The sequence below is a fragment of the Oncorhynchus gorbuscha genome, linkage group LG08 (genome assembly GCF_021184085.1).
Source record: "Oncorhynchus gorbuscha isolate QuinsamMale2020 ecotype Even-year linkage group LG08, OgorEven_v1.0, whole genome shotgun sequence".
NCBI classification, from domain to species: domain Eukaryota; kingdom Metazoa; phylum Chordata; class Actinopteri; order Salmoniformes; family Salmonidae; genus Oncorhynchus; species Oncorhynchus gorbuscha.
The window spans coordinates 9187873-9199993 of NC_060180.1; the positions used below are offsets into that span (position 1 = coordinate 9187873).

The 12121-nt window shown below is 46.6% G+C and overlaps 1 protein-coding gene across 3 annotated transcripts in view; it reads left to right on the forward strand.

Moving 5' to 3' along the window:
- Window positions 1-12121, forward strand: part of LOC124041168 (spectrin beta chain, non-erythrocytic 1-like) — a 126234-nt gene that overhangs the window by 39438 nt on the left and 74675 nt on the right. The window contains exon 1 of one of the 3 annotated variants that reach the window (XM_046358419.1): window positions 5235-5808. The exons of 1 other annotated variant lie outside the window; for it this stretch is intronic. In XM_046358419.1, the coding sequence (XP_046214375.1) occupies window positions 5622-5808 (187 nt within the window). In that variant the 5' untranslated portion in view covers window positions 5235-5621. Of the gene's footprint in view, window positions 1-5234; window positions 5809-12121 lie in introns of those variants that run through there. One more of the 3 variants, XM_046358417.1, reaches the window with a different exon arrangement.

Genomic DNA, 12121 nt, shown 5'->3' on the forward strand with positions numbered 1-12121 from the left:
TCGGATGCTGTCTGGACAAAAATAGTATGACAAGCCAATCTTTTTGTAGACCGCATCCGCTACGTGGCGTACATGTCCTTTGCCTCGGTGACATTGGCATATTATCAGCAGCACCTGTCTTTATTACTAAAGAAATGCATATTGTATCCCTCCAGAGTCTAAGTGCCCAGGACTGGGTTTCTATCAAGCTAACAGGGGTGGCAGGTAGCCTAGCGATTTTAAGAGCATTGGGCCAGTAACCGAATGGTCGCTGTTTCAAATCCCCAAAACGACTAGGTGAAAGATCTATGTGCCCGTGAGCAAGCCACTTAACCCAAATTGCTCGTAAGGTCGCTCTGGATAAGAGCGTCTCCTAAATGACTAAAATGTAACAAAGTATGGAATTGTTTTAAGTTGGTCATACCAAGGGTCATTTAGCTATTTTGATTTAGAATTTTAGTACCCATGAAAATACACTTTTTATACATTTGATAAAACATTGAATTTGGCCTTACTACTATTAGCCCATAGAAGTGCATTGAATAACTGATTCAAATCATATATTCAAATATGTTTATATAGCCCTTCGTACATCAGCTGATATCTCAGTGCTGTACAGAAACCTAGTCTAAAACTCCAAACAGCAAGCAATGCAGGTGTAGAAGCACGGTGGCTAGGAAACTCCCTAGAAAGGCCAAAACCTAGGAAGAAACCTAGAGGAACCAGGCTGACTGGTGGCCATTCCTATTATGGCTGTGCCCGGGTGGAGATTATAACAGAACATGACCAGCATGGTCAAATAATAATCACAGTAGTTGAGGGTGCAACAAGTCAGCACCTCAGGAGCAATGTCAGTTGGCTTTTCATAGCCGATCATTGAGAGTATCTCTACCGCTCCTGCTGTCTCTAGAGTTGAAAACAGCAGGTCTGGGACAGGTAGCATGTCCGGTGAACAGGTCAGGGTTCCATAGCCGCAGGCAGAACAGTTGCAACCGGAGCAGCAGCAGCAAGGCCAAGTGGACTGGGGACAGCAAGGAGGCATCATGCCAGGTAGTCCTGAGACATGGTCCTAGAGGTCAGATCCTCAGAGAATTAGAGCGAGCATACTTAAATTCACACAGGACACTGGATAAGACAGAAGTACTCCAGATATAATAGACTGACCCTAGCCCCCGACACAAACTACTGCAGCATAAATACTGGAGGCTGAGACAGGAGGGGTCAGGAGACACTGTGGCCCCATCCGATACCCCCAGACGGGGCCAAACAGGCAGGATATAACCCCACCCACTTTTCCAAAGCACAGCCCCCACACCACTAGAGGGATATCTTCAACCACCAACTTACCATCCTGAGACAAGGCCGAGTATAGCCCACAAAGATCTCCGCCACGGCACAACCCAAAAGGGGGGCGCCAACCCAGACAGGAAGATCACATCAGTGACTCAACCCACTCAAGTGACGCACCCCTCCTAGGGTCGGCATGAAAGAGCACCAGTAAGCCAGTGGCTCAGCCCCTGTAATAGGGTTAGAGACGGAGAATCCCAGTGGAAAGAGGGGAACCGGCCAGGCAGAGACGGCAAGGGCGGTTCGTTTCTCCAGAGGCTTTACGTTCACCTTCACACTCCTGGGCCAGAATGCACTCAATCATATGACCCACTGAAGAGAAGTCTTCAGTAAAGACTTAAAGGTTGAGACCGAGTTTGCGTCTCTGACATGGGTAGGCAGACCATTCCATAAAAAATGGAGCTCGATAGGAGAAAGCCCTGCCTCCAGCTGTTTTCTTCGAAATTCTAGGGACAATTAGGAGGCCTGCGTCTTGTGAACATAGCGTACGTGTAGTTATGTACGGAAGGACCAAATCGGAAAGATGGGTAGGAGCAAGGCCATGTAATGCTTTGTAGGTTAACAGTAAAACCTTAACAGGAAGCCAGTGTAGGGAGGCTAGCACTGGAGTAATATGATAACATTTTGGGGTTCTAGTCAGGATTCTAGCAGCCATATTTACACTGAAGTTTATGTAGTGCTTTATCTGGGTAGCCGGAAAGTAGAGCATTGCAGTAGTCTAACCTTGACGTAACAAAAGCATGGATACATTTTTCAGCATTTTTGGACAGGAAATTTCTGATTTTTGCAATGTTACGTAGATTGGGGAAAAAAGCTGTCCTTGAAACAGTCTTGATATGTTCGTCAAAAGAGCTCAGGGTCCGGATTAACACAGAGGTTCTTCAGTTTTATTTGAGACGACTGTACAACCAAGATTAATTGTCAGATTCAACAGAAGATCTCTTTGTTTCTTGGGACCTAGAACAAGCATCTCTGTTTTGTCAGAGTTTAAAAGTAGAAAGTTTATAGTGGAATTGCCCTATTCACTTACATATATTTTTCTGCCCTTTCGGGGGGTTGTAGAGCGAAACGGAGAACACCATAGTGTTTGTGAAACTCATATTTAGTGTGTAGCCTCAACGGCCCGAATGCTCCTGATGTTTTCGTGAAAAGAAAGGTTTTCGGAACGTCTCCTGGTCTGACACACCGCTGTAGCTCGGACACTTTCCTCCGCATCCGCATCTGCGGTGGATGGTGTCCGAGCTAGAGGTGTGTTTGTCAGACCAGGAGACATTCCGAAAACTTGTTTTCTCACACAAGTCTGGAGCGTCCGTGTCCATGCAAGCTCAAACAAGACGGATTTTGATGGATTTATTAACTATCGGGGGGGGGGTCAAAGGTTTATTTTTATTATGCCTAGCTTGATGTGAGCCCTGATGGTAAGTCCACCAGTGGTAGTGAGCCATTGCGTTTGAATGCATTAATTAGATAATATAGGAACGGTTTCAGATGAAGGCTATGGTATTTTAAATGAGGGAGTATTTAAGTTAAACAGTGGAGAGGGACGTTTTACTGAATGAATAGTGTGTTTGTGTGGAACAGAGGCTCTCCAAAGGGGATTCGTGAGGAGGCCTTGTGATTAGTGCTCCGACCACGCAGGAAATTGGGGCAGCTCGTATAGGGGAGTTTTTCATTCGGTCCATACTGTTTTCCCTTCACATGCAGCTTTCTTTCACTTCAGTATTGACTAAAAACCACTTATCACTGCTCATGTTTACCTTGCTCATTCAACTATCCCCATACATTTACCCAGGGGCGCAACTTTGGTTGTGGTCCTAAAGCACACCGTGCCTCGTTTTGTATCACATTCCAATGATAACTGGGTGGGACAAAAATGCAATTTCAGAATGTGGGGGGGACATGTCGTCCCCAGTGAAAGTTGGGGCCCCTAAATTTACCTCACACACTCATTCCTCACAGCAGAGACCCCACTAACCCAACTTTCAATACACATAATATCCATTTAGTTGCCTGGTTACCCAACGTTGAATTGAATTCTACGTTGGGCAGAAATGATCTTTATTTATGAGGAAAGTTTCCTCTCGCGACCTCTACAAGCCATAATGTTAATATTTGAACGTACTTTAACGGTTGTCTGTGCGGTTGGTGCTTTTAGTGGTAGGAATGAGAGACCATATATCCACAGGAAAGTACAACTGCCTCAACTTTTCAAACCACTGGTTGTGAGTTCAGATTTGTATCACCTGAAGCATGCACACAAGATGAAAATACATGCAGGAGACGCATGACCATCTCCTGCACGTGTTTACATGGTTCTGTGTATGCTTCAGATGATACAAATCTGAACTCACAACCAGTGGTTTGAAAAGTTGAGGCAATTGTACTTTCCTGTGGATATATGGTCTCTCATTCCTACCACCAAAAGGATCAACCGCACAGAACTGGTAAAATGCGTTCAAATATGATCGTATTCAACATTCTGGCTTGTAGAGGTCATCAGGAAACTTTCTTGAATCAAATGCAAAATTTCTGCACTTCGATGCAATTCCTCATTGGGTAACCAGGCAAGCATTTAGCACATATGTATCCAAAGCGACCTAGTCCTACATTTTACATATGGGTGGTCACGGGAATCGAAACCACCTATCCAGGCTTTGCAAGCGCCTTTCTCCGCCTACTTAGCTACAGATTTCTCATGTATTCCCTCTGGTCCCAAAGAACAACGGGTAGGCATACATAATAACAGACCTGTGAAGAGATGATTTCTAGAGAGAAGTGATACGACAGATCAGTCACTAGGGCAAAGCCATGTCAGACTGACTGGGCCCTAACCTGGGACTGTTTTTGGTGAATGTTAGGCTGACTGCCCTGTGAGAACCTAATATAATAATAATAATATATGCCATTTAGCAGACGCTTTTATCCAAAGCGACTTACAGTCATGTGTGCATACATTCTACGTATGGGTGGTCCCGGGGATCGAACCCACTACCCTGGCGTTACAAGCGCCATGCTCTACCAACTGAGCTACAGAAGGACCACAGCAGTAGCGGTGTTTAGATATATTACAGTATAAATAGCCAGGAGTAATGGGCCAGCTAGGGGGAATTCGCATGAGCTTTGGGGAGTAGAAACCTTTTTGTCCCCCCCCCCAAGCCATGCCTTCCATTTTAAAACTGATGAAATCTCATACCATAAAATGCCTGGAATTTGAGAAAGACCAGCTTTGAAATATATTTAAGGGGGGCTTTGCATGAAGGGGTTTCAGATGGGTGGGAGCATTGTGCTGTTGGACTAGTCTAACAACTATAGATTTCCATTGTCAGAGGAAGAGCCAAGCAAATGGAGATGTAATGTTTTTTATCAATAAGTCTCAATTGTGTGCAATAACCCCTCACTTCAAGTGGTGGGTCAGGTGGACTACATGGCTAAATAATGGAGAGGAAAGGACTGGAGAGACCTGTTCACTGTCTAGGATATTATTACACCGAGCTAATTCTTCCGGTTTTGTATGGCTGTTCAAAAGTTTTAGTGAGGCCCACACACTCGTGTGAGGAGGGGGGAGGCGCTTTACCGTGAACTCTAACAGGACGTGTTGGCAGGACACAGCCAGGAAGTATTTTTTTTTTGCATGTGTATCTATGATTCAATGAAATATGGAATGTTTTGTCTCTTGATATTACGAATGTGCTTAGAAATGGGGAAGGTCTCGGCCAAGTCTCCCCCTTTCCAGTTGGTACAGCCCTCTGCTCCTCTTTCCCACCTACTCCCCCTTATGGTAATGCAGCTGTGACATCACCACTAAACACAAGGGCTGTGAGTGGCTGCTAAAGAAATTCCAGGCTGCTGGCTCCTCCCACCCCTCCCTAAGGTTTGAAAGGTGTGCAGTGTTTGAGCAGTCTTCTGCTCATTGCAGGAGTACGGAGTCCAGTGTTCTTTCTCTGAATCGGTGTGTGTGTCTCTCTTCCCCTCTGTGGCTTTTACCACATTGGAGCGCAGCACTATCTTTCTTATTGTGCATGTTGGAGTGTCGGCAGCCTGCTTGTGTTGTGTGAGGATGGGGGGATGATGATTGTGGAAGGGAGGAAAGAAGTCTGAGGCAAGCGTGATGCTGCGGTGCTGTTGAGCCAGCATTTGACCCCGGGGCTGACTGCTGCAGGATCTCCCACAGAGGGACTTTTCCAGCTTACCTCTTACATCTCAGCCACCACTGGACATTCTTATTTTAGAAGGGGGGGACCAGCGAACCCCTCTTCACTCCACTTTCTCCAGCCCTTTTATTTTCTACTGGACTGATGGAGCTACAGAGGGCGACCAGTATGCCTGGCCCCTTGTCCCCAGGGCATCTCTCTCCAGGGGCCCTGTCTCCTTCTGGGCCTGGCCCCTCTCTAGCCACCAGCCCTGGCCCTGATCCGGGCTACTCCGCCAAACAGGCTGCTTTCAACTACAACCAGCTGGAGGGCCGCTTTAAGCAGCTGCAAGGTAAGACTAGTAGGGAGGAAGGCAGAGCAGATCCCAGGGCTGTGTTGTCCAGTGTTGCTATGCACACTAATGTTAGTGGATGAACAGCAGCAGGCTCTGTAGTATCAGGCTCATAAAGACGTGGGATTTCATGGTGGCAGGTGAAGTACTTGCACATTTCAGGATGATGGGGACTTTGTTGTCTGTCTGATAGGAGGTCCCAGCATCCTCCTTAATTCACTGAGCGCTCCGAGATCATGAGGTAATGACGGCCGTGCTTCAGCACCTAATGAAATATTGATGTTGTGCAGGGAGGAAAGAGGACTGGGTGACAGCTACACGTGTAAAGAGACACCTTTTTAGGGAGACCATGAGGGGGTTGGGGGGGGGGGAGCAGGAAGGAAAGCCATTTAAAAATGTGCCTTTCAGACGAGACCCCCTTCTCCACCCCCTTCTCAACACTAATTTTCAACCCTCTACCCTAAGCGCTCCCCAAAACACCAAACGACATGGCTGGAGCTTTTGGCTGTTCCAAGACAATGGCAGGAAAGGAGAGCTAAGGAGAGGGGCATGGAAGGGGCTTTGTAAGCAGCATTGTGCTGGAGGAGGAGAGAAATCGCATCGTGCCCTGTTAGACGGTCTTGTGGAACTATTTGACAGTGTAGGAGAGCCCTAGCATTGCTCCGTGTTAGATGGTATGTTTTGGAGCTGTTAACCAGACGGAGTCTCACGTTGCCTTGTTTTGCATCACATTAGAGGATGAAAGAGGGCTTTGATGAGCACACTCCCAACAGAGGGAAGAGCGTCTGAGCCTCTCTCTGTCCTGTGCAGTCTGCCTGCATGCCACAGCCCTGCCTGCTCATTGAAGTGTGTTTGGGTCTGTCAGTGCTGCTCCTGTTACCCTTATGTGCAAAACCTAAAGACCAAAGTGGCACCTCTGATCTATGCATAGTCACTTTACCCCTACCTACATGTACAAATGACCTTCGACTAACCTGTACCCCCGCACATGCACTCGGTACTGCTACCCCCTGTATATAGCCTCGTTATTGTTATTTTTGTGGTTTAGTTACTAAATATTTTCTGAACTCTATTTTCTGACAACTGCATTGTTGGTTAAGGACTTGTAAGTAGTTCACTGTAAATCATTGCACCTGTTGTATTTGGCGCATGTGACAAATACAATTTGATTTGACTTCCATCACCCAAGATTGCTGAGATAAGTCGTGTCTCAGTGAATAATGCAAACACAGCCTAAGAGCATCTGTTCTCTCTGGCTTTTTTTGTTTGTTGACTCTGGTCCTATGGGCTTGGTTGGTTTATTCTTTATTTAACCAGGTGAGTTGACTGACAATACCCTCTCACTTGCAGCAACGGCCTGGGGGAAAGTTAGTTGTTGACTTGTGCGTGGAACTATGACATACCAGGAGGTCACAACAGGAACTAACATGAGGCAGTGGGTGGAGCAGGGGACAGATGTTCAGAGCAGAGCGCGACACGCACAAACACAGAACACGCATGAGCAGCCAGAAGAGGACTGGCCACCCCTCGGAACCTGATTCCTCTCTAGGTTTCTTCCTAGATTCCTGCCTTCCCAGGGAGTTTTTCCTAGCCACTGTGCTTCAAACGCATTGCTTGCTGTTTGGGGGTTTAGCCTGGGTTTCTGTGTAGCACTTGTCATCTGACATAAAAAGGGCATTATAAATACATTTGATTGACAGTCTCATGCTAACACCATGTACAGTATGTGTCGACACACACATAAATCATTGCAGGCACCAGGGAATGAATGAGGGATATTATTTATGATATTAAGATATTTTACTATGTAAGCTAATAAAGTATGTTTGAGATGAGGTGTTAGTGAATGATACATGTTGTCAGTCCCTTCACGCTGTGGTTCCATTAGCATGCTACTGACAGACCGGAGGCCTCTGGACCTCAGACACCCTATGGAACCCATGACTTTTGAGCCGTTGTCACCGTGAGATTGAGTGTCCCCTGATTTTAATATGAATCCCAGCATCTCTGACGGCACGGAATCTTTCACTCCACACAGCGATATGGAACAGGGAGGTACACCGCCCAAGTATTGTGGCAAGGCTGAGAGTGCAACGTTGAAATGTGGCAGATTTGGTCTGTCGTTTATTGGACTTTTACATTAGCTTTCTCTGTAGTTCACAGAAGGGTGCTAACCCAATTAACATTTGTCCCGTTTGGCTACATATGTCTGCGTTCAGCAGGGAGAACACTAGCTCATGATAAGCGCTCTGTGTGTACCCACTTCGGTGTTTAGCACTGGACTTGAAGGCACCGATTTAAAATGTTGGTTTGGTTTCTGTGGCCAGTCCATTTGTAGGGGACATTGGCTCAGCTCTAATGCCTCACTGAAAGGATTGCTTGGCGCTAAATGTGTCAGTTCAGTGAAACCTCTCCTAATAGCGTTATCAGCCTGGTAATGCCACAGACAGACTACACCACCCCCATGTGCTGTCAGGGTCATGATGAATGGATAACCAACTATTGAAATGGATGACAGGGTGAAAGAGGAAGGGAAGTTGGCATCTTTTATTAAAGTGCCAATCATTGCTGCATTCCCAGTGCAAGGCAAACAATGGCACAGTGGAGAACCGTGCCTGTTGTGCTGCTTTCATTGTACTGTATATCGAAGTGATGAGGCTGTTAGTTCCGTTCTGGTGTCATTTGTGCTGCAATGCTACTATAATGAAAAACACTATCTGTCAGGTCAAGTGTTTTACTAGTGGTAGCATGACAGTATTTCGGGTGGCAGCACTGTATGTCTTCAGACTTCACACTACACCAGAAGTCTTACGTCCTTATTGGTGGCTGTGTAGGGATGGAAGGACTGGGAGGCCACAGTTCTGCTCCCTGAAGAATGGTGTAATATGAGCTTGGAGGAAAGTGGAAATCCTGCATTTCCTGGAGCTCTGCTGAAGGTTAGGGAGGGCCAGAGAAACGAATGGCAACCTGATGACACGTCAGGCCTCCCAAAAGGTTTTAATGATTTGTCTCAGAACAGGAAGACTCTCTTTGCCATTCTTCGAACTTCATTTCAAAATGGCCACCAGCAGGTCCATAAATGACAGACAATTGCAGCAATGATGGAGGCTGTGTTTATCAGACGTGATGTAGAAAAAAAACGATGCTGCTGATGCTTGCATCGAATTAATCTCTATCATATGACCTCATGTCTGTCTGGCAGTGAAAGTACTGGCGCTAGAGGAAATGACAGCCATTTGGCAACATACAAAGTAAGTGTGGATAGTCAAGTCTTCTGGGAGGGAAGAAAAACCTCAAATGCTCTCAAGGGCTGTAGACTTAATGAATATCAAACGTAAGGTCACCAGATGGGTGTGAGGTAGTCATAGTTACACTGTACAGGCCTTCAGGTTCAGTTGGCATTGCGACACTGTACAGGTTCAGGTTGGCATAGCGACACTACAGATTCAGTTTAGGTAAAACTATCAAATAAGTGTAACCTACCTGTGTGATTTTGGAGCTGTGCCATTTGAGGAATGTAGCCAGGTGCCTGGGTATGTCACACATGGAAGGTGTATAAGGAATGAGACCATGTGATGTTGGTATATCAGAGGAATGTATATATATATAATCACAACTGCTGCTACCAGACTCTTATTATACTGCTCAGTTTATACATTGCCTCCCCCCAAAACATGTGTAAACATTGGACTATAAATTGTGCCTTCCTGTATTATACTTATACAAAAAATGATATATTCCACTGTCATTTACTTTGTTTGTATTCTTATCTTTTATAATGTATTGTTGTGTTGTTGAAGGAACCTGCAAGTAAGCAGCGTAGCCTAGTGGTTAGAGCGTTGGACTAGTAACCGGAAGGTTGCGAGTTCAAACCCCCGAGCTGACAAGGTACAAATCTGTCGTTCTGCCCCTGAACAGGCAGTTAACCCACTGTTCCCAGGCCATCATTGAAAATAATATGTTCTTAACTGACTTGCCTGGTTAAATAAAGGTAAATAAAAAATCCCATACAAACGACTAATGCATCTTCAATAGTAGGTTCCCCCTAGTCTTGCCTGTTCTCCTCAGAATAAACAAACTTTCTGACACAAATGTCAGCTTCACCAATCAACTGAAGTGTTGCTACATGGGATCATCTTTCAGGTCACAACGGTTGATCCGTTGAGGCTAAACCTACTACTCTTAACAGAGCAGAGTGAGGCAGGCTGGTCTGCTGAATAATCTTTGTAGAAGAGGTTCGTCTCAACATGACCTGTATCAAGAGCCTTGGCGTTTAACGTTGTGAAGAAAACAAACAAATGAAGTGGTGTTGAGAATGTGTAGGCGGGGCATCCACACTGTCAGTACAGCGACCGTCTTGGTAAGTACCAGGGCTCGAGCCCACATTCTAGCCTGATGAAAGGCATGGGAGCAGGGATTTTGGTCCGGATGCATTGGGAACATGAGTTTGGATATGTATATACAATCCAGATCAAACAGCCCAAAGCCATGTTTGTGTTAGTTCACTCTCTCATGACTGTTATGAAGACTGAGTTAGGCCAAAGCAGACCAGGCTGGTCTGTCTCTCCAGTGCGCTACAGGGTGTGGCTGGAAGAGTGTCTGTTTCGTGTGTCTCACATGAGAGGGTCTCAAAGCCCCTAGTTTCAGAAGCATCTCTCTCTCCGACTGTCTCTCTCTCTCGCCTTTATTTATATATATATAGCAGATGTTTGATATAATGAGCTTTTCTATCTCCAGGCTTGTGGGCTTTACCTCTGCTAGAATAGCAGCTACACACAGCCTTGGCCTCTGTATAGGGGAACATCGGTTATTTTAAGACGTTTCATTTTATACCTCGGTTATCTACAATACTGACAGAAAAAGGAGTGGATGTTTTAGTTGAAGTCCTTAGCTTGTCAGTCGAATGAGCTTCTGTTACAATATGGAAAACACATTGGCCTAATGTAATATCCAAAGTAACATATTATACAGTACATGCTGTTTTTGTTTCACTGTAAAATGTGATATACAGTGAGTGGACAACATGAACCTGCTCTTTCCATGATCTACTGACCAGGTGAAAGCTATGATCCCTTATTGATGTCAGATGTTAAACCACTTCAATCAGTGTAGATGAAGGGGAGGAGACAGGTTTGAGACATGGGTTGTGTATGTGTGCCATTCAGAGGGTGAAAAAATATTTAAGAGCCTTTTGAATGGGGTATGGTAGTACAGTAAATGCCATGCACACTGGTTTTTCACTCGTCAGTTTCTCGTGTGTTTCAAGAATGGTCCACCGCCCAAAAGACATCAGCTTAACTCGAAGCAACTGTGCGAAGCATCCCTGAGAAACTTTCGACACCTTTGTAGAGTTCATGCCCTGAAGAATTGAGGCTGTTCTGGGGGCAAAGGGAGGTGCAACTCATTGTTCGGAAGGTGTTAATGTTTTGTACACTGTTTTGTACACTAGAGCACGTCTAAAAAGCCTCTTGATCCTTCCTACAGGGGTTTAAATGGAGACTCAAACCTAAAGATGCTGCTTTCTTAAAGCTTGGTCAGTGTGTTTGCTTTGTATTTCTTCTCCATCTCTAAAGCAACAGAAGGTCTAGGATGTGCTCTGAGCCTATCCTCTCCCTCCCGCGCTCCACATGACGTTCTGACTCTGCCGTAGTCGACTCTGCCTGCCATCCCCGCGCTCCACATGACGTTCTGACTCTGCCGTAGTCGACTCTGCCTGCCATCCCCGCGCTCCACATGACGTTCTGACTCTGCCGTAGTCGACTCTGCCTGCCATCCCCGCGCTCCACATGACGTTCTGACTCTGCCTGCCATCCCCGCGCTCCACATGACGTTCTGACTCTGCCGTAGTCGACTCTCCCTGCCATCCCCGCGCTCCACATGACGTTCTGACTCTGCCGTAGTCGACTCTGCCCGCCATCCCCGCGCTCCACATGACGTTCTGACTCTGCCTGCCATCCCCGCGCTCCACATGACGTTCTGACTCTGCCTGCCATCCCCGCGCTCCACATGACGTTCTGACTCTGCCTGCCATCCCCGCGCTCCACATGACGTTCTGACTCTGCCTGCCATCCCCGCGCTCCACATGACGTTCTGACTCTGCCTGCCATCCCCGCGCTCCACATGACGTTCTGACTCTGCCTGCCATCCCCGCGCTCCACATGACGTTCTGACTCTGCCGTAGTCGACTCTGCCTGCCATCCCCGCGCTCCATATGACGTTCTGACTCTGCCGTAGTCGACTCTGCCTGCCATCCCCGCGCTCCACATGACGTTCTGACTCTGCCGTAGTCGACTCTGCCCGCCATCCCCGCGCT